We start from the raw sequence: 19,495 nt of genomic DNA, 5'->3' as shown, positions 1-19,495 counted from the left end.
TAAGTAAACAGGTGTATAATCAAGTCAAAGAATCAAAGAATGAAATAATAGAGCATTAAACAAGGTATGGGAAGTATGAACATGTTAAACAATCAAACAATAGAAGCATGGATGAAAGAAACAAGTATAACAAATGACAGATGGATCAGACAGATGAAAATATGCACAAAAAGGGTCCACTGAATAATTTAATCAGGAAATGAGGCAAGGATCAAATAAAATCAAGATAAAAGGCCTCTAATACATGGCATATGAGATGAACAAGGGAGGATCAAAAGATCTCTTCGATTTCCATAAGCAATCCCTAAGTCAAACATCAATCATAAAGAAGTCAACTGAAAAATCAAGTCAACTTAATAATTATCAAATAAATAGAAAATTAATCAAGAAAATTATGAAAAATTAAACTAAGTTAGGTGGGGATAGGACATCATCATCCCCCAAAAATATTTTAAAAATAATGAAAATTGGTTATTGAATTAATTGAAATAAAACAGAGGTCAAAACAAAAGTCAACCAACCGAACTAGGTCAAAAATAAATCCAAAATAATGTGAAAATGGGAAATAAAATTCCAAGAAAAGGTCAGGTTGACCATGGGAAAGTGGTCAACCTTCATCCCAAAAATCAAAGGCTGAAAATAATTTTAAGACATAAAAATAAAATCAAGAAAAAAAATGTGTGTTAAAATGAACCACTTGAAATAGATAATTAATATAAAATATCAATATTAAATAAATACGAAAATAAAAATTAAATAAAATTAAATAAGACATTAAGAAATATGGAAAATATTTTTGGACATTTTTATGAATAAAGACAATATTTTAAAATAATTAAAATCACAACCGAAAAATAAATGTGAATTGAAAAAGCAAATGAAAATAAATGGATTGGTGTTGATGGGCCCTGAAAGGGAGGTGTGAAGAGCAAAACGCGCAGGCCGAGTCCAAACAATTAAGTAAACCCAGCGTGACACCCTTTAAATAAAATTTTAATTAAAAAAAACATGTGACATATGTATCAATTGGTCATGTTGTTTTAAGTGACTAGAAGACAAAAAACAATGGGCGGCTATAATTAAAACCCGCGCACTTGATCCAAGGGCTCACGGGGCGCCACATCATCGTCTTCTTCATGAAGACAAAACCCTAGCCATGCAGCCACGAAAATACAGCCCATGCAGTGAGTTTTTCAAAACTTACACAACAAAATACAACCACTATGGGGCACCAAATGAGATGAAATAAAAACCAAAATTCAAGTACAAAATATGTAGATCATCATGGTATCCTTGTTTGAGTAAAATAATGGCTTAATCATGGAGAAATATTGACAAGAAGATGTCAATATGGGCACGGCATAATGGAAAATCACAACACAAATCCATAACATCAATAACACAAGCATAAGATTGGCATTATAAACAAGCATGAAATAAACATGAACATATGATTAGCATGGAAAAACAGTAATGAGCATAGATGAACATGATGATGATAATGATGAGAATGGTAAGCAAGCATGGTATATCAATGGATGGCTATGGAAGATGAGTGATAGAGGGTACCTAGTGGATGATTGGTCCACTGCCCTTTGATTATGGAGAGATACGGAAGGATATGAGGTTGCCTTGATGCTTCACTTCAAGAGCTTGATGAGAAAATAAAGCCTGCTATGTGACCTTGCCTTGCTTGCTTTCCATGAAATTCACACCCCTCCTTTAGGTTTAGGGTTTCAGGCTTTTAAATAGGGTGAAACAAATGTTTAATGGGCTTTGAATAATGATTGTTGTCCATAATCAAATAGTGCCAAGTGAGGTGTATTAGGGCATGTGAAATGTGTTATTTTGGGCCAAACTTAAGTGAATGAATATCCAATGCATGGCCACAAGAAGTAGAAAAAACATGGGCTGGTTTGCAGCATAACTTGGCAAGCAAGAAATCCATTCCAAGGTGGTGACTTTATGGCCATGTAACTTAATGAGCAAGCTACCAAATGATGAAATAATGCAAACAGTAGAAAGACCTCATGGAGCATAACATATTTCATGTTGATCACAAGTTGAAATGATGAATGGAAGAAGGTGGAAAATGGGCCTCAAGTTCAGGTCTCACCATGCAAAAGTGATTGGGCCAGTTTGGCCTAACATGCTGCCTAGAAATTCAAGTCATGATGCCAACTTTAGATGAATGCATCTCTCAAACCATTGATCCAAATGAGATGATTCCAAAAGAAAGTGAAAGAGGACATGGCAAGGTATAATTGTTGTGAAAAAAGTATTTTCAAATGATGCCTTGAAGTGCAAGTAAACTGGCCAAGAAATCTTGACAAACTTTGAAGATTTTGAGACTTAGAAATTTTTCTAAGTGTCCTAAAAAAATGTCTCACTTTGACTAAGCATAACTTTCTCAATCTTGATCCAAATGGAGCAAACTTTATATCTCTAGAAAGCTTGGAACAAGAGGAACAACTTTCATGTTTGGAAAATTTTCAAATGGAGCTTTTATCTTGATGGAAAATGGGCTTAAAGTGAGTGCAACAATCATGAAAACTTGCCCTAAATGGAAAGTCAACCATTTCCAAATTAAGTAACTTCTCCAATTCCTGATTAAATGATGAATCCATGATCCAACCTTGATCAAATTTCACATGTAGGCTCCCCTAGGCATGAATTTTGAGATTCCACTCTCAAAATGTCAGGAGTTGACTTTTCTGGCCCCACAGTTGACTTTTCCCAAACTGTCTGATTCCTGATTCCAATGATCAATTGAAGCACTTCTGGCTCAAATAAAAAGCTGATTTTTTGTATGTAGACCCTTGTGGACATATGGAGGGCCATGGAAAAGAGTTTCACCCAAAGAATCAGAAATAAACTAATTTTATACCAAACCCTAGTTTAGGGCAAAATTGATCAAGAACTGATTGCACTGATTGCCAATGGATCTTTCTGAGATGATTGTGAATCTTCCTAGGTCAAGATGCCTCTCTAATCATGACATGGATGAGCCCCTCTACTTCCAACCAAACATTGCATGTTGCAGGTAGCCATGAAACCCTAATTTCTGATTAAATCCAGATGCACACTCTGATAGTTCTGAATCCTTCACTAATGAACTGAGGAATAAAATAAGATACCTAGAGCCACCTGAGACCCTTGAGACTTGTATATTTAGAAAATGAAGTCCAATCCTCAATCTTGCTTTGTATGGGCCCCTTCTGTTAAGGAGTGATCAATCAAAAACCTGATTTCCCAAGTCACTAATGCAGTATGCAATGAGTATGACCTAGTATGATGCCAATGAAATGTAAAACATAATCCCATGCTTCCAGAAAAATGAAGGGTAAATTTTGGGGTATTACACCTATGTGGACCATGATGTGACGATTGATCAGTTTGATTGCATTGTATCCAATATTACCGCATGTAACAATTTGAGCTTCAGTGATGAGGAGTTGCCTGAGCAGGAGAGAAATCACAATTTGGCCCTACATATCTCTACGAACTATCAAGAAGATGCCATATCTAATGTGTTGGTGGATACTGAGTCCTCTTTGAACATTCTTCCCAAGTCTACAATGTCTAAACTTGCTTACCAAGGTGCTCCGATGAGATTCAGTGGAGTTATTGTGAAGGCCTTCAATGGTTCGAGGAAGACTGTAATTGGAGAGGTTGATCTCCCGATAAAGATAGGTTCGTGCTTATTTCATATCACTTTTCATATGATGGATATTCATCCCGCCTACAGTTGTCTCTTAGGGAATCCATGGATTCATGAGGCTAGGGCCGTAACATCAACTCTATACCAGAAGTTGAAGTTTGTGAATAATGGCAAGTTAGTGATCGTAGGTGGCGAGCAGGCTATGTTGGTGAGTCATCTCTCTTTATTTTCCTAAACTAATACCGACGAAGTTGAGGGGATGTTGTTTCAAGCTCTTTTTGTTGATAATGTTACTTTTAAGAAGAATAAGTATTACATGTCATCCTTGAGAGACACTCAACATGTGTTGAAGAATGGTCAATTTGCTAAGTAGGCAGAAATTGTTGAGCTTGCTTAAAACAAGAATAGAGCTGGTTTGGATTTTTCATCTGGTGCAACCTGAAGAGATTTGAAGTGAATTCAGGAAGTGTTTCATAGTGTTGGCTTCATTCATGCCAAAGATGAGTCTGCTGCCGCCATCTTAGAAGACGATGAAGAGCAACAAGTGCCAGACTTTAGGACACGTGGATCGGTGTGCCAGAATTGGATTTTTGTTGATGTCCCTTCTGTTATTCACTTGTCAAAGTAATATATTTGTCTGTATTGTCATTTTCAAAATCCTTTCACTATGCCCAAGGTGAAAGTGAATCTATGTGGGCTCTGTTTTAAATTTCGTTATCATTAATAAAATGTTATTTCGTTTATCCATATTATGTTGTTTTTCCTTTTTGCTTATTCTGGAAAATGGTAACATAAAAAACATAATAATCACTTTTATATATGCATCACCATGTGCGTTTATTTGTTCATATTCTAAAGAACAAGCATAAAATCATTGTGCAAATTAATTATTAAACCCATTGGTAACAATGACCCTGTGCCCTCTCCCAACTTTGAATTTCTTGTGTTTGAAATGGAAGAAGAAGATGATGAAGAGATTCCTGATGAGATTTCTCGGTTGCTTGATAACGAAGAGAAGACCATTTAGCCTCATAAAGAGCCGTTGGAAGTAATCAATTTGGGTTCCGAAGATAACAAGAAAGAAGTCAAGATTGGGGCACTACTTTGCCCAAGTGTTAAGAAGAGGATGATATAGCTTCTTAGAGAATATGTGGATGTGTTTGCTTGGTCTTATCAAGATATGCCAGGTCTTGATACTGATATCGTGGAGCATAGATTGTCGTTGAAGTCAAAATGTCTATCGGTTAAGCAGAAGTTAAGAAGAACTCACCCTGATATGGCTGTCAAGATTAAAAAAGAAGTTCAAAAGAATATTGATGTTGGTTTCCTTGTTACCGCTGAGTATCCTCTGTGGGTTGCTAACATTGTTCCTGTTCCAAAGAAATATGGTAAAGTTTGGATGTGTGGTGATTATAGAGACTTGAACAAAGCTAGTCCAAAAGATGATTTTCCTCTGCCACACATTGACATGTTGGTAAAAATATGGCTATGTTTAACGTCTTCTCCTTTATGGATGGATTCTCCGATTATAATCAGATTAAGATGGCACCCAAAGACATGGAAATAACAACATTTATTACACCCTAGAGAAGATTTTACTATAAAGTGATTCCCTTCGGTTTAAAGAATGCTGGTGCAACGTACCAAAGAGCCATGGCTACTCTTTTCCATGACATGATGCACAAAGAGATAAAAGTATATGTTGGTGATATGATTGCTAAGTCAAAGAATGAAAAAGATCATGTTGAGTATTTGTTAAAACTAATTCAATGGTTGAGAAAGTTTAAACTCCGGTTGAATCCTAATAAATGTACTTTCAGTGTCCGTTCAGGAAAGTTGTTGGGTTTCATTGTCAACGAGAAAGGTATTGAAGAAAATCCTGATAAAGTCAGAGATATTCAAGAGATGCATGTGTTGAAGACAAAAAGCAAGTCGTAGGTTTCCTTGGGCGTATGAATTATATATCCAGATTCATATCTCACATGACTGCCACGTGTGGGCCAATCTTCAAGCTTTTCCGTAAAAATCAAGGTTGTGTGTGGACAGAGGACTGCCAAAAGGCTTTTGACAACATCAAGGAGTATCTTATTGAACCTCCTATTTTGTCTCTCCCAGTGGAAGGAAGACCTTTGATTATGTATTTAATTGTGTTAGAAGAATCCATGGGTTGTGTGCTTGGACAACAAGATGAAACTGGTAGAAAGGAGCATGCCATCTACTATATGAGTAAGAAATTTACAGACTGTGAGTCTCAATACTTCATGCTTGTGAAGACGTGTTGTGGTTTAGCATGGGATGCCAAACGTTTACACCAGTATATGGTCAATCATACCACTTGGTTGATATCTAAAATGGATCCAATCAAGTATATCTTTGAAAATCCTGCTTTGACTGGAAGGATAACTCGTTTGGCAGAAGCTATTATCTGAATATGATATTGAGTATCATACTCACTCAGAAAGCAATTAAAGAAAGTATTCTTGCAGATCATTTGTCTCACCAGCTGATCGATGATTATCAATACATTAGGTTTGACTTCCCTGATGAAGATTTTATGTATCTGAAAGCTAAATATTACGATGAACTGTTGCCTGGAGAAGGAGCAGAGCCTGAATCCCATTGGGGTTTAGTGTTTGATGGAGCTGTTAATGCTTATGGTAATGGAATTGGGGCCATCATTATTACTCCTAAGGGTTCTCATATACCTTTTACTGTAAGATTGATGTTTGATTGTACGAATAATATGGTAGAGTATGAAGCTTGTATCGTGGGTCTTGAAGAAGCCATTGATTTGAGAATTAAAATCCTTGATGTGTATGGAGATTCAGCCTTGGTGGTTAATCAGATTAAAGGAGAATGGGAAACCCGTCATCCCGACCTGATTCCTTACAAAGATTATGCAAGGAGGTTGTCAACCTTCTTCAATAAAATAGAGTTTCGTCATATACCTCGTGAAGAGAATCAGATGTCGGATGCTCTAGCTACCTTGTCTTCTATGTATAAAGTGAATTGTTGGAATGTCGTGCCCAATATCACAATTATACGCCTTGACAGACCTGCTCATGTGTTTGCAGCAGAAAATTTATAGATGATAAGCCCTGGTATCATGATGTTAAATGTTTCCTCCAAAGTCAGGAGTACCCGCTCGAGGCATCCAACAAAGATAAGAAGACTTTGAGAAGGCTGGATGGCAATTTCTTTCTAAATGAATATGTATTGTACAAGAGAAATTTTGACATGGTCTTGCTCATATGTGTGGATAGACACGAAGCAGACATGTTAATGTGAGAAGTTCATGAAGTATCCTTTGGTACTCATGCCAATGGACATGCGATGGCTAAAAAGATGTTAAAGGCAGGTTACTATTGGCTGATAATGGAATCTGATTGGTGTAAGTATGTGAAGAAGTGCCATAAATTTCAGATTTATGCGGATAAGATTCATGTACCATCATAACTTCTAATGTTATTTTATCCCCATGGCCTTTCTCTATGTGGGGAATTGATATGATTAAGCCCAAAGCTTCGAACGCATATCGTTTCATTCTGGTAGCTATTGATTACTTCACCAAGTGGGTTAAAGCAGCATTTTATGCTAATGTGACTAAGGAGGTTATGGTCAGATTTATCAAGAATCATATTTTTTGCCGATACGGTGTTCCAAGTAAGATCATTTTTATTGATAATGGGTCAAACTTGAATAACTAGATGATGAAAGAACTTTGTGAGGACTTCAAGATTGAACATCATAACTCTTCTTCTTACATGCCTAAGATGAATGGGGTTGTTGAAGCTGCGAATAAGAACATTAAGAAGATCATCCAGAAGATGGTTGTGGTGTATAAAGATTGACATAAGATGCTCCCATTTTCTTTGCATGGATATCGTACGTCCATTCGCACTTCAACAGGGGCAACTTATTTGTCTCTTATGTACGGCATGGACGCAGTGCTCCCTGTGGAGGTTGAGATCCTATCAATGTGAGTCCTGATGGAAGCCAGTTTGTCTGAGGCTAGATGGTGTCAAAGAAAATATGATCAGTTGAATTTGATTGAAGGGAAGAGAATGACAACCTTGTGTCATGGTCAGCTATATCAAAAGAGAATGAAGAAAACATTTTACAAGAAGGTTCAACCTCGTGTATTTAGATAAGGTGACCTTGTGCTCAAGAAGATCTTGTTTGTCAACATTGATTTTAGGGGCCAGTGGACTCCTAATTACGAAGGCATATATGTTGTTAAGAGAGCTTTCTCTGGTGGTTCATTGATTCTTACAACTATGGATGGTGAGGAGCTCCCTCGTCCTGTGAATGCCGATGCAGTCAAGAAATAATTCGCCTAGAAAAATAAAAGAACAACTCACTAAGTTGAAAACGTGAAAGGGCGACTTAGGCAAAAATGAGCGTCTCGGTGGATTGAAAACCCGAAAGGGTGGTCCAGGAAAAAGTTAGAGACATAAATAAAAAATAATCATCCCAGTAGATTTACCTTGAAATGAAATCTTGGCAAAAGTTAGGGAATATGGAAAGTAACTACATCAGGTCAGACTTGATCATTTGAAGCAACAATGCCTATCGTAGGTTCCTTTTTTTCGTCATCCTCGGTCGGAGTTCAGAACATAGTGAAACTCAAAGTTGTTAGGGAGAATAGTGGTCATTGTATTTCAATGTAGCCCTTTTCATGTATTTATCATTTTTCAACTTTGCAATGATCCATGGAGTCACGCCATTCACGGTCTACCATTCTATCAATAAAACTTGAGACTTTTGACCATTTGTTTGATATTCTTATTTTGTTTTAGTTTACGAAATTTAATTTATTTCTGATGATCATTTTTGAAACAAAATTATATATTTAAACAATCATATTTTTTTAAAATTAACAAAAAAATATATGTATTTTCCTCGACTTTTGAATACAAAAAAGGAATGTTAATGGCAACCCCAAGGATTGTAAGATCCTGAAGAATGGAACTCAGTGACTTCCCCGGGCCTGATTTTCAAGTATAACAGTCTCCCCAGCATCAATTTGCAAGAGTGGTTTGATCCCTAACAAATCTCTGCCAGCATCTCCATCTTGTTGAGATTAGCCGAGTATCTAGTTGTATTGTGTTATCAGTCTCACACCCTTTGTGCTTATTTTGTCAGCATAATCATACACATGTGCATATCATCATGATGTTTATTTGAGAATTTTTCATTTCTCTATGCTTCCCCACCACTCTATGGAACTTTTCTCCCCACAAAGTGTGTGCGCCCTCTCTCCAATAGAGTGTTTACCTTAAGCAGAAAGAGTTTATTCTTTCTAATTCCCCTTTGAGTCTGATCCTCGTGGAAGATTTTATTTCATTTTTCCCATCCAGTTCATTATCTGGATGGAATCAATCTCCAATTGAGTTCATGCCCTTCTTGGATTGAGTCTTATTGGACTGTTTCTCTCTAGTTCATTCCTAGTATAATTTTTGGTCCCCCTTTCTAATTGGTTACCTTTGTTAAGTTACCACTTGGCTGGTAGTTGGTAATCATTCCCTTTGACTTATTACCTTTGTTAAGTTATCAATCGACTGGTAGTAGGTGTAAGACCCCAATTTTGACCCCAAGATCCCTCATGTTATCTCATCATACACATTGGCATTGGGATCACACCTTATCATCCTACTTAACCCTCATTTATTGGGTTTGTATTGGGAGAGATCACCAAGCACCATGTGATTGTATCATACTTTATACTTTATCTTTTACTAACCAAAATACCAAAAATATGTCTTTGCATTTGTCTAACTCTTTTACAAGTAGGGCACATGATCACCTTTGATCTATCGAGTTTATATCTAGGGTTTAAGACATCATATATGAGTCCCTATAATCTTTACATGTTGTTTTCGTCAAGAAAGCATCAAGAGTTTGGAATTGGTTTGCCTTGGAAACCCTAGTTCATCTGGGTATCTTGTGTAACTTCTTCACCAAGCTTCTTCAACAATTAATCCAATGTTTTAAGGGATACTTCAAATTTCATCATCTTATGCATATATGATCTCACATGAGTCCCAAAACTCAATATAATTTCAAGCTAGCAAGTTGGTTGATGGTAGTTGACTAGAAGAATTCATCTGATCAAAACTGGGGTCCCCTAGACCTTATCTCCTACAATTTTTATTATAAGAAAATGATTCAAAGAGTAAAGTTACTCTAAATGACATTCCAAACTACTCCCATGTTGAGGTCTAGAGCTCGTTTTTCTTGGAAAGTTATTTTTTATGGTGAAAGATTATAGGTCATTTTGTCTAAACCCTAATTTGGAGGTCAACTTCCCAAGGACATAACTTGCCCAATTTTTATGATATGAAATATTTCCAAGTTGAAAAATCAAATTCAAGGTGTCTACTTCAAGTTTGATGTCTGGAGGAAGAGCTAATTCAACTTTTATGAGCATGTGATATGAGGATACATTATAGGTCATTTTGGACCAGTACCATTGAACAAGTGATTTTCCTCAACTTCAAAAATGCATAACTCATTCATCCCAAATCCAAATGAGGTCAAATTTGTGACTACTTTGAAGGTTTTTAAAAGCGTTACAACTTTGAGGAAGACACGTTTCTCATTTGAAGCTCACATAAAAAGTTAGCCAAGATGGAATAATTGAACATATGGGTTGACACTTAGAAAAGTTTTTGACATGTTGAAATTTCCAAACTTCCACTTCAAAATTCATCATGATACAAGTTTCAAATGGAAAAGTGTTCAACGTAAGAGTTGTTCCCCTTGATTTAACCTTTCTAAAGAGTCCAAATTCATTCATTTTGGACAAGGCTGCATCATTTGGCAAGGTCAATCTTCAAGCAGCTACACACTTTTGCCTTGCACTCCAATTCACATTCAGACTCAATTTCATGTAATTGTGGACTTAATTGAGTAGCTTCATGGGCCTGTACACGCCCATGCAAGCATGCATCATGCAATTGCCAAAATTGGAAACATTTTGAAAGGTGCAAATAACACTTGCTTGAGCTATAAATAAGAGGCCCTTGCATCAGATTTGAGGACCCTTGAGCGCCAACTTTGCCTCCCACACTTGAGCTATACTTGTTTGTTTGTGTGGTCTTTTGACCTTAATGTACATAATAAGAACAAAAACCTTAAAAAAACATTTTGTGTGGACTGTTGGTTTGATCTTAGACTATTGGACTTAGAATTTAGGTAACACTCCCTATGCAAAGGACTTGGCCAATGCCAACTTTCTTGAAACCAAGTGCTTGTGAAGTGAACTTTCATATGATACAAAATTGAAGATCCATTTGAGTTCATCTGCAACATGATCATGGTGAAGCTGTTATTTTGAACCTTTGCCTAATGCCACCTTTGGAGTCATCTGATACATGGGAAATTTTGAAGAATATCATGGAGTTGCTAAGCTTGGATATGGTTATCTTTATTTGATTTCTTGCTCTTCAACTTGCTATATGCGTATTGTTTGTTTCTTGATTCTAAAGTCCAAGGGAAATGTGGGTTTCTATATGACATTCTTGTATATTGGATTGCAGTCCATTGGTCAGATCTTTTCAACTCTCAACTTTTAGATTTATGCTTAGGATTAGACTTTTCATCTCCTCCCCATTTCTTTAATTTCAAATCTCTCCCTCCTTTCAAAATATTCTTTGCTTGTGTTTGTTTTTTTTCTAAACTTTGACCATATTGCAAATTAGAAACTTTGGTCTTATGCCATTGCATTTTTAAACTTTTTCTTAATCAAACTTGTAAATAAACTTAATTATACTTGACTTAAAATTTCGAAAGCCAAAAATAACTAACACTCATTCAAACCATTTTTAGGCCCTTTTGTCTTTGTAAAACTTAACTTTTTGTTAAAAGCAATGTACTCACTTTGAAATTGATACCATGAACTACGAGGTTTTGATCCCTCATTTTTATGTTGGTACGTAGGCACAAGTCCGAAGGTCTTGTCAAACAAAAAAATATAATTAATGAATTCTTTTCTCATCCCCACACTCTGCTTTATTTGCAAACATCATTTGTACAAAAAACACATATGCACACAAAAAAGGGCTCCCTAGGAGTACCTAAGATACTTTGGGTGCTAACACCTTCCCTCTGTGTAACCAACCCCCTTACCTGTAATCTTTGGCATTTTATAAGTTTTGATTTGAAAACTTCTTCTTTTTGGGTTTTGTTCGTACTTTTCCCTTTTCCCTTGGAAACAATAAAAGCGCGGTGGCGACTCTGGTTTAATTGACGTCTAGCTTATCCATAGCTTGATGAGTCAGTCATCCTAACCTGTAATATCCGATAGATGGAGTTAAGACTTTGGGAACTTTTTAGAACATGATCTACTGGTTTTTATCCTTAATTCACTCCTTTGGGATGGTTCTTACCCAGACTCATAACAAACCCTTGATTCTTGGTTGATTCAATCAAGTCTTGTCAATATCAATGGAACTTGGGTGTTGATAAGGTGAAAACCATAATCCACCAAAATGGATGATTGATCTTGAAAATGACTTGATTCATCCCTTGACTTTTGTTTGCCTTGTGTATGATCCCTTATTTGTGATTGTTGCATTCATGCATTCATGCGTATCATAACATTCATCACGCGAAAATTTCAAGGAACTGAGGTCTTATTTGCAAATATTTTCAGACCATGGATTGTGTACGAAGGAACACTAAGAAGTACAGTTTTCAGATGCCCAAATTTGAAAGAGTTAAGGAAGCTAGCATCTTTTATATTATATCCCTTGGATTTCAAGCAACGTCATGGGAAGCTTCTGTCTATCTTATCAACTGATGTGGTTGAAGGAATTCTGAGTGTTTTGGTTCAGTTTTATGATCCTCTCTACCGTTGTTTCACTCTTCCTGATTATCAGCTTGTGCCTACGTTAGAGGAGTATGCCCATCTCTTGGGAATACCTGTTTCTAACAAGGTACCTTTCACTGGATTGGAGGAGATCCCAAGATCTCATCTTATAGTTGAATCTCTTCACTTGAAGAAGTGTGAGATAGAGGCTCATTGGGTGAAGAAAGAAGGATTATGTGGGTTGACTTCTGATTTCATCATCAAGGAAGCTACTGCCTTTGCTCAAGCCGGTAGTGTTGATGCTTTTGAAGTCATCTTTGTGTTGCTCATCTATGGTTTAGCTTTGTTCCCTAACATTGACGGTTTTGTTGATATTAACGCCATTAGAATTTTCTTGATTGGGAATCATGTGCCTACTTTGTTAGGTGATATGTATTTCTCTTTGCACCTAAGGAATTCTAAGGGTGGTGGAACTATTGTCTATTGTGTTCCTCTTTTGTACAAGTGGTTTATTCGCACTTGCCTCAGACGCATTTGAAGGTGGTCTCAGAGACTTATGTCTCTCACTAATGATGATATAGTTTGGTATGATCCTTCATTAAATAGTTTGGAGATTCTTGATTATTGTGGTGAATTCTCTAATGTGCCTCTGATTGGTACACAAGGAGGAATTAACTATAACCCTGCTTTGGCTCGTCGTCAACTTGGGTTCCCCTTGAGAGATAAACCTAATAACACTCAGTTAGAAGGTCTTTTCTATCAAGAGGGTAAATATCCCTAACATTTACAGCAGAAGATTGTGCATGCTTGGCATAATGTGCATAGGAATGGAACATCCGAGCATGGTCTATGCAATTGTGTAGCTTTGGAAGCTTACACTCTTTGGGTGAAAAAGAGAGCTTTGGAATTGAAGATGTAGTATGCTTGTGAAAGACCTATTTATGTGGTTGTGGCTTAGCCATTAACTCTCCCTAACCAAGATGTAGAGGAGTTGGAAGACGCCCTCGCCAAGATGAAGCAAGAAAAGGATATGTGGGAAGAGCGTTTCCATGCTTTGAGCAGAAAGCATGAGGAGTTGCAGCTTGAGTGTAACGACAAAGATGCACTTATTGAGTTACTTGAAGATCGAGTAACAAAGAGACAGAGAGGGCCAGAGGTTTCATCTTCCTCTAGTATGCCTCAGCCTTCCGTTGCTTGGAAGAAGATTGTTGACCAGCTTGTCCTTGAGAAGACTCAAATGAAGGCTTCTTTTGAGACCGAGATCCGATGCATTCGAAGGAAGTACGCGTCTGTAGCCAGATCTTATGACATTGTTGTTAGGGATCCTTAGGATGACTAGTCTCCTTTTCTCTTGTATTTTTTTATTTGGTTTCTGAAATTGTACTCAGTGTAATCCTTCCAATTATATAAATAAAAGAGATTTCATGGCCATATCAAATTGTTGCAATTATTGTTGAATACATATATATTTGTAAATAATATAGTAAGTTCCTTGAAAATAAAAACAATCAAGCATTGTATTTCATGCATCATTTGCATAAGCAGGTTTCTCTTTCGCCAGATGTCTTATTGGTATTTCTTCTGTGCTTCAGCCATGTTGAATCATCAATACAATACTCGCGCCAGTCACTCAAAGATTATGGATCATCTAGAGCAAGAGAACAAAGACCTGAAGGATGAGATCGCCCGTCTGACTGCCATGATGGAGTCATTACTAGCTGCTCAGAGCCAGTCTTCTCCAACACCTGCAACTCCTCCTCCTCAGAGGACTGTCATTTCAGAGGTGGTTACCTCTACCATTCCTGCAACTGCTGCTCACTTAGCACCCAACATGCCTGCCGGATTCCCGTGGGGAATGTCGCCTAATTTTGTGCCTGAAGGTTTTACACCTACATTTGCTTCCATGTCGACATTTAGCCCGGTCATGTTTGTGCCACCCCTTGTTGTGCATACCCTTCCCCATGTAGAAGACACCATCTATCATTCCGAGTCGTCTGAGGGTCCCGATGTTTATGAGAAGATGGATGAGATGAAGGATCAATTCCTTGAGCTGCGTAAGGAGTTGAAGACCTTGAGAGGTAAAGATATGTTTGGAAAGAGTGTTGCAGAACTTTGTTTGGTTCCAAATGTGAAGATCCTGGTGAAGTTCAAAGTGCCTGACTTTAAAAAGTACAAGGGAATACCTGTCCACTCAGCCATTTGGTGATGTACGCCAGAAATATGTCTACTCAAACCGATAATGATCAGTTGTTGATCCATTATTTTCAAGACAGCTTGATCGGTGTCGTGTTGAGGTGGTACATGGGATTGGATAGTGCGAGCATCTGCATGTTCAATAATTTGGGCGAAGCACTCGTGAAGCAGTACAAGTATAATATGGACATGGCTTCAGATAGGGACCAGTTGAGGTCATTGTCTCAGAAGGATTAGGAGACATTTAAGGAGTATGCGCAAAGATGGAGAGCGGATGATTGCCAGTTCCCTCAGTGATTTTACCGAGATGGTAAACATGGGGATGAGGCTAGAAGAAGGTGTCCGAGAGGAACGGTTAGCTAAGGAGGAAGCATCGTCTAGCAAGAGGTATTGTAATAGTTTTGGTAAGAAGAAGGAGAGTGAAGCTAATGCAGTTTTCGTGGGGAGGAAAAGGAGGCCTCATGTAAGAAGAAATCAACCACCCCATCAACATCATCATCAAGTATCACCAGTGATCCCAGTATTTTCAAACAATCAGTCAACACCAATTCAACAACAACAACGTCAACAACAACAACCACCACAACGAACAAACACCTACAACAAAAACAATACCAACAATCATCTTCAACAACAGTTAAATTTTGAGAGGAAGAAGGTCTCTTTTTACTCAATTCCTATGATGTACGCAGAATTGTATCCATCCTTGGTTCTCAAGAACTTGTTGCAACCAAGAAATCCTCCTCAAATCCCTGAACCACACCCATGGTGGTACAAACCGGAACTCCGCTGTGCTTTTCATCAAGGAGCTCCCAGTCATGATATCGAGAATTGTTACCCCCTCAAGTATGAAGTCCAGAAGTTGGTAAAGAGTGGAATGGTGTCTGATCAATCTCCAATTCTCTTTGTTTTCTGACACTCATTCGACACCTTTGTAAGAAGTCGGTAACACATTAGTTCACTTATTTTATTGTTTTGTTTAGTTATTTATATATTTGGTATTGTGTCTCTATTTGTTGAGTACATGTTATATGCCTCATCATACTCCATTTTATGTCCTTTGGTTGTAGTTCTTTTGGTTTCAGGAATAAACAAGTGCACCGGAGGGATAGATAAGCAAAACAGGCGTTCCGGACCCGTCGAGAGAAGAAAAAAGGGACTTATAGTAGCCCTGACACGGCCACCCGTGTTGGCCAACACGGGCCGTGTCAGGAGAAGAGGCATGGAAATGGAAAATAGGGAGCTGACACGGGTGCCCGTGTCAGCTGACACGGCCCGTGTCAGCCTCCCTGAAGGGGCGTGTCAAGGGCATTGTGTCCCAGAAGCCAATACGGCCTGGCGTGTTGCCTGACACGGCCAATGTTGGCTTGGGCACTTGATTTTCCAGTTTTGTGTTGTTTTTGGCACAACTTATCCCGGAGGGCATTTTGGACTTTTACGCAAGGAAAATTGTCATCAGGAACTATTTACAGTGGATTTTAATATGGAGAGGGGGACTTTTTACAGGAGAGAGAATTGGAGACGATCAAGATTGAAGTAGTGAAAAGGGAAGAAGAACGGAGATCCTTCAAGAGCGGACGTGATTGAAGATCAATGGAATTCTGACCTTTTTGTGATGTCTCAATTTTACTTCGTATCTGATTTGAATAATATGATAGGCTAAACCCCCCAATGCCAGGGGGTGTCCCTGAATTGGTCATGTAATGACTCTGATGTTTGATTTCCCTTAATACGTGTTATTTGCTTTCAATTTCGCTGTATGATTTGCGTAATGCTTTCTTTTTGGCAAAAGTTAAGATTGATGTATGGTTAACAATTAGCAGGACTGCAATGGTTAAGGTTTTCATACAGTGAAACCATAGTAGAGATCACCTAGGACTAGGGATACCCTATGATTACCAGATTATTCTTGTTAATTTAAAATGCTCGGTTTCATTATAATCACCTAAGGACTTAGAGGTTAGACTGAATACCAAAGGTTTTCCTCCGAGGTCTTAGGGGGAAATAATCTTAAGATCTGGTAATTGAAACAATGTTCAGTATTAAGGAGATATACACTCAAGGGTCATTACAGGAGATTTTTAAACACCTTCTTTGGCATATCATATTAATCTGTGAAAATATTTATTTGCTCTATTTTTCCTTACAGTGAATTTTACCAAACCAAAACTCTTACTTTTGTTCAATTGAGTGACTGATGGTCCTATATTGCTGCACAATCCTCGAGATCGATCTTTGGGAAACATCCCTCTTATTACTACATCGGCGAAAATAGTACACTTACTATTTTTCCGATCAAGTTTTTGGCGTTGTTGCCGGGGACTGCCAAATATAAGTTTAAAATTATCTCAATTGAAATTTTATTGCTCTGCAACTAAAATTTATTTTTCGTTATTTTAAATATTTTATTCGGTTATATAAACTAATTTGTGTCATATATTTGTATGCGGGGTAAGGCCTCAACTAATTTTCCTTTTGATGCAGAAATCGAGAGAACCTTGTGGGCAAGACTCAAACAAGCTCGATTAGCCAGATTGGAATCAGACGAAGAACAACTTTCCATCCATTCAAGCTCAGATTCATGTTTTGATAGAGAGATCGAAACTATGGTTGATGTTTCATCGCCAGCAGAAAAACTGTTGGGAGACTACGGAGGTGCAAATGCACAAACCGACAGATTAACTATTGTCAACCAACCAGTGAACGTGGCTAATTTCCAGTTGCACCAGAGTACCATTAATCAGCTTGAAAGGAAGCATTTTATTGGAAAAGTGGACGAAGATGCAAACAAGCATTTGCAGAGGTTTCTGACCATGAGCAACACTCTAAAAATTGATGGTCACACTAAAGAAGTCAAGAAGTTGAGAATGTTCTCGTTTACCTTAGTGGAAGAAGCTAAAGAATGGTTTTATTCTTTACCTTCCGGGAGCATCACAACTTGAGAAGAAATGGAAAAAGCCTTCCTGAATGAGTATTTTCCAGCATCGGTATTTCTGCGGAAGAGGTATGAAATTCTGAATTTTAAGTAGAAGTACGGGGAAACTTTGGGAGACGCCTACAAGAGATTCAAGAGAGTACTAGTAGCCTGCCCAACTCATAATATGGATGCTACTAAACAGATGCAGATGTTTGTGAATGGTCTAAAAATAAAGACCAAACAGCTGATTGATATTGCAGCCGGTGGTTCCACAAATTTTTCGACAGCCACCGGTATTAAGAAGATCATTGAAGCTATTGCTACTAATGAGCACATGGAGTTGTACAATAGGTATCAAAGAAAACCAGAAGGAGTTATAGATTTAAAGCTGGAAACTACTAAGATCCGTATTGAAGATACTATAGCCGCTGAAGTTGAGAAGAAGCTGAAGGAGATGAATATAGGTACCCAACAGGCGGCACAGGTCCAACCGGCTCCTATTGTCTGTTGTGAAATTTGTAGTGGTCCGCACCAAACTTGCTATTGCTTTGCAACTCCTCAACAAGTGGAGGAAATCATATTTTTGAAGCAAAATAATCCTTATTCCAACACATACAATCCAGGGTGGAAAAAGCATCCCAACTTCTCATGGAAAGACCAAAAAGGAACCGCTCCTCAACATGGTCACTACCAAACTCAATATCAACAACAACATCAACAACATGCCCCTAAGAAGGCTGTTTGGGAGATTGTTATTAAAAGGATGGCAGCTCATCATATTCAATTTCAAGAAGAAACCCGGAACTATCAGAAAAACACGATAACATCCATTAAAAATCTTGAAGTCCAGATGGATCAAATCACTAAGAAATTAGCATAGAGTTCTCAAGCACAAGGTGCTCTACCTAGTGAAATTGTGCCCAATCCTAGAGAGCATCATAATGTGAGAATTGTGACAACAAGAAGTGGTAAATCGGATAAAGTTGTCGAGGAAGTGGATGAAGAGGAAGACCAATTGATCGAAGTGGACTTGGAGATCAAAGAAAATGAAGTTGTTAGGGAAGAAGTGGTAGCACCGAAACCTGTTGTAAAAGAAACAGTCATTGAGCCTAAGCTGGTTGTTAAGCTTCCCTTTCCCACTAGAAACGGGGAAAAAGGACAACGTGAGAAAAACATTGAAAAATTATTAGAGTTGTTCAAGAAGCTAGAGATTAACATTCCTTTGTTGGAGGCACTTGAACAAATGCCTACTTATGCCAAGTTCATGAAGGATATCATTTCGAAGAGGCGTACCACCGACATTAAACCAATTATTCTAACCGAAACTTGTAGCGCTATTTTGTAGGGTATGAAGATTCCGATAAAGAAGAAAGATTGAGGAGTTGTCACCATCCCATGTACTACTGGAGATAGGTCGTTCAACAAAGCTATTATTGATCTGGGAGCTAGTGTGAGTCTCATTCCGTATTCCATTTACGACAAGCTTGGTATATGGGTTGTGAAAGATACCAGGATCACACTCCAATTCGCCGATCATTGGGTCAAAAAACCGTATGGCATTGTTAAAGATGTTCTGGTGAAGATTGATAAGTTTGTTTTCTCGGTGGATTTTGTAATTCTTGAAATACCGGAAGATGAAGAGATCCCTCTCATTTTGGGGAGACCCTTTTTGGATACGGGAAGGTGTTTAATCAACATAGAAGAAGGAACCATGACGTTGAAGGTTTATGATGAGGAATTGAAAATCAATGTTCGAAACACCATGAAAGACAAAGATGATATTTGTACCAGTCACACTATAGAGGCTCTGAATCAGGTGACGACATATGATAGCCCTTTGAATGCACCACTGTCACCTTTAGAAAGAGTGTTGTGTTTGTCCAATTCCGACAGTGATGAAGAAGAGGACAAT

The 19,495-nt window shown here is 37.9% G+C and overlaps 1 protein-coding gene across 1 annotated transcript; it reads left to right on the top strand.

Annotated features, from left to right (window-relative positions):
* Positions 1–17,767: 17,767 nt before the first annotated feature.
* Positions 17,768–18,928, top strand: LOC127122936 (uncharacterized). Its single transcript, XM_051053207.1, has 2 exons — positions 17,768–18,334; positions 18,464–18,928. The coding sequence occupies exons 1-2, from the start codon at positions 17,768–17,770 to the stop codon at positions 18,926–18,928; spliced, it is 1,032 nt and encodes a 343-aa protein (XP_050909164.1).
* The last annotated feature ends 567 nt before the right edge of the window (positions 18,929–19,495 follow it).

This window comes from Lathyrus oleraceus, chromosome 2 (genome assembly GCF_024323335.1).
Source record: "Lathyrus oleraceus cultivar Zhongwan6 chromosome 2, CAAS_Psat_ZW6_1.0, whole genome shotgun sequence".
NCBI lineage: Eukaryota > Viridiplantae > Streptophyta > Magnoliopsida > Fabales > Fabaceae > Lathyrus > Lathyrus oleraceus.
The sequence above is the reverse complement of the archived record's forward strand: the minus strand, read 5'-3'. Positions and strand labels throughout refer to the sequence as shown.

Bases quoted from the DNA above. Each gene is read 5' to 3' on its own strand.
- LOC127122936 (XM_051053207.1), top strand. From the start codon at position 17,768: ATGGATGCTACTAAACAGATGCAGATGTTTGTGAATGGTCTAAAAATA. The intron at 18,335-18,463 runs GTTATTAAAAGG...AAATTAGCATAG, and splicing joins AGAAGGCTGTTTGGGAGATT to AGTTCTCAAGCACAAGGTGC.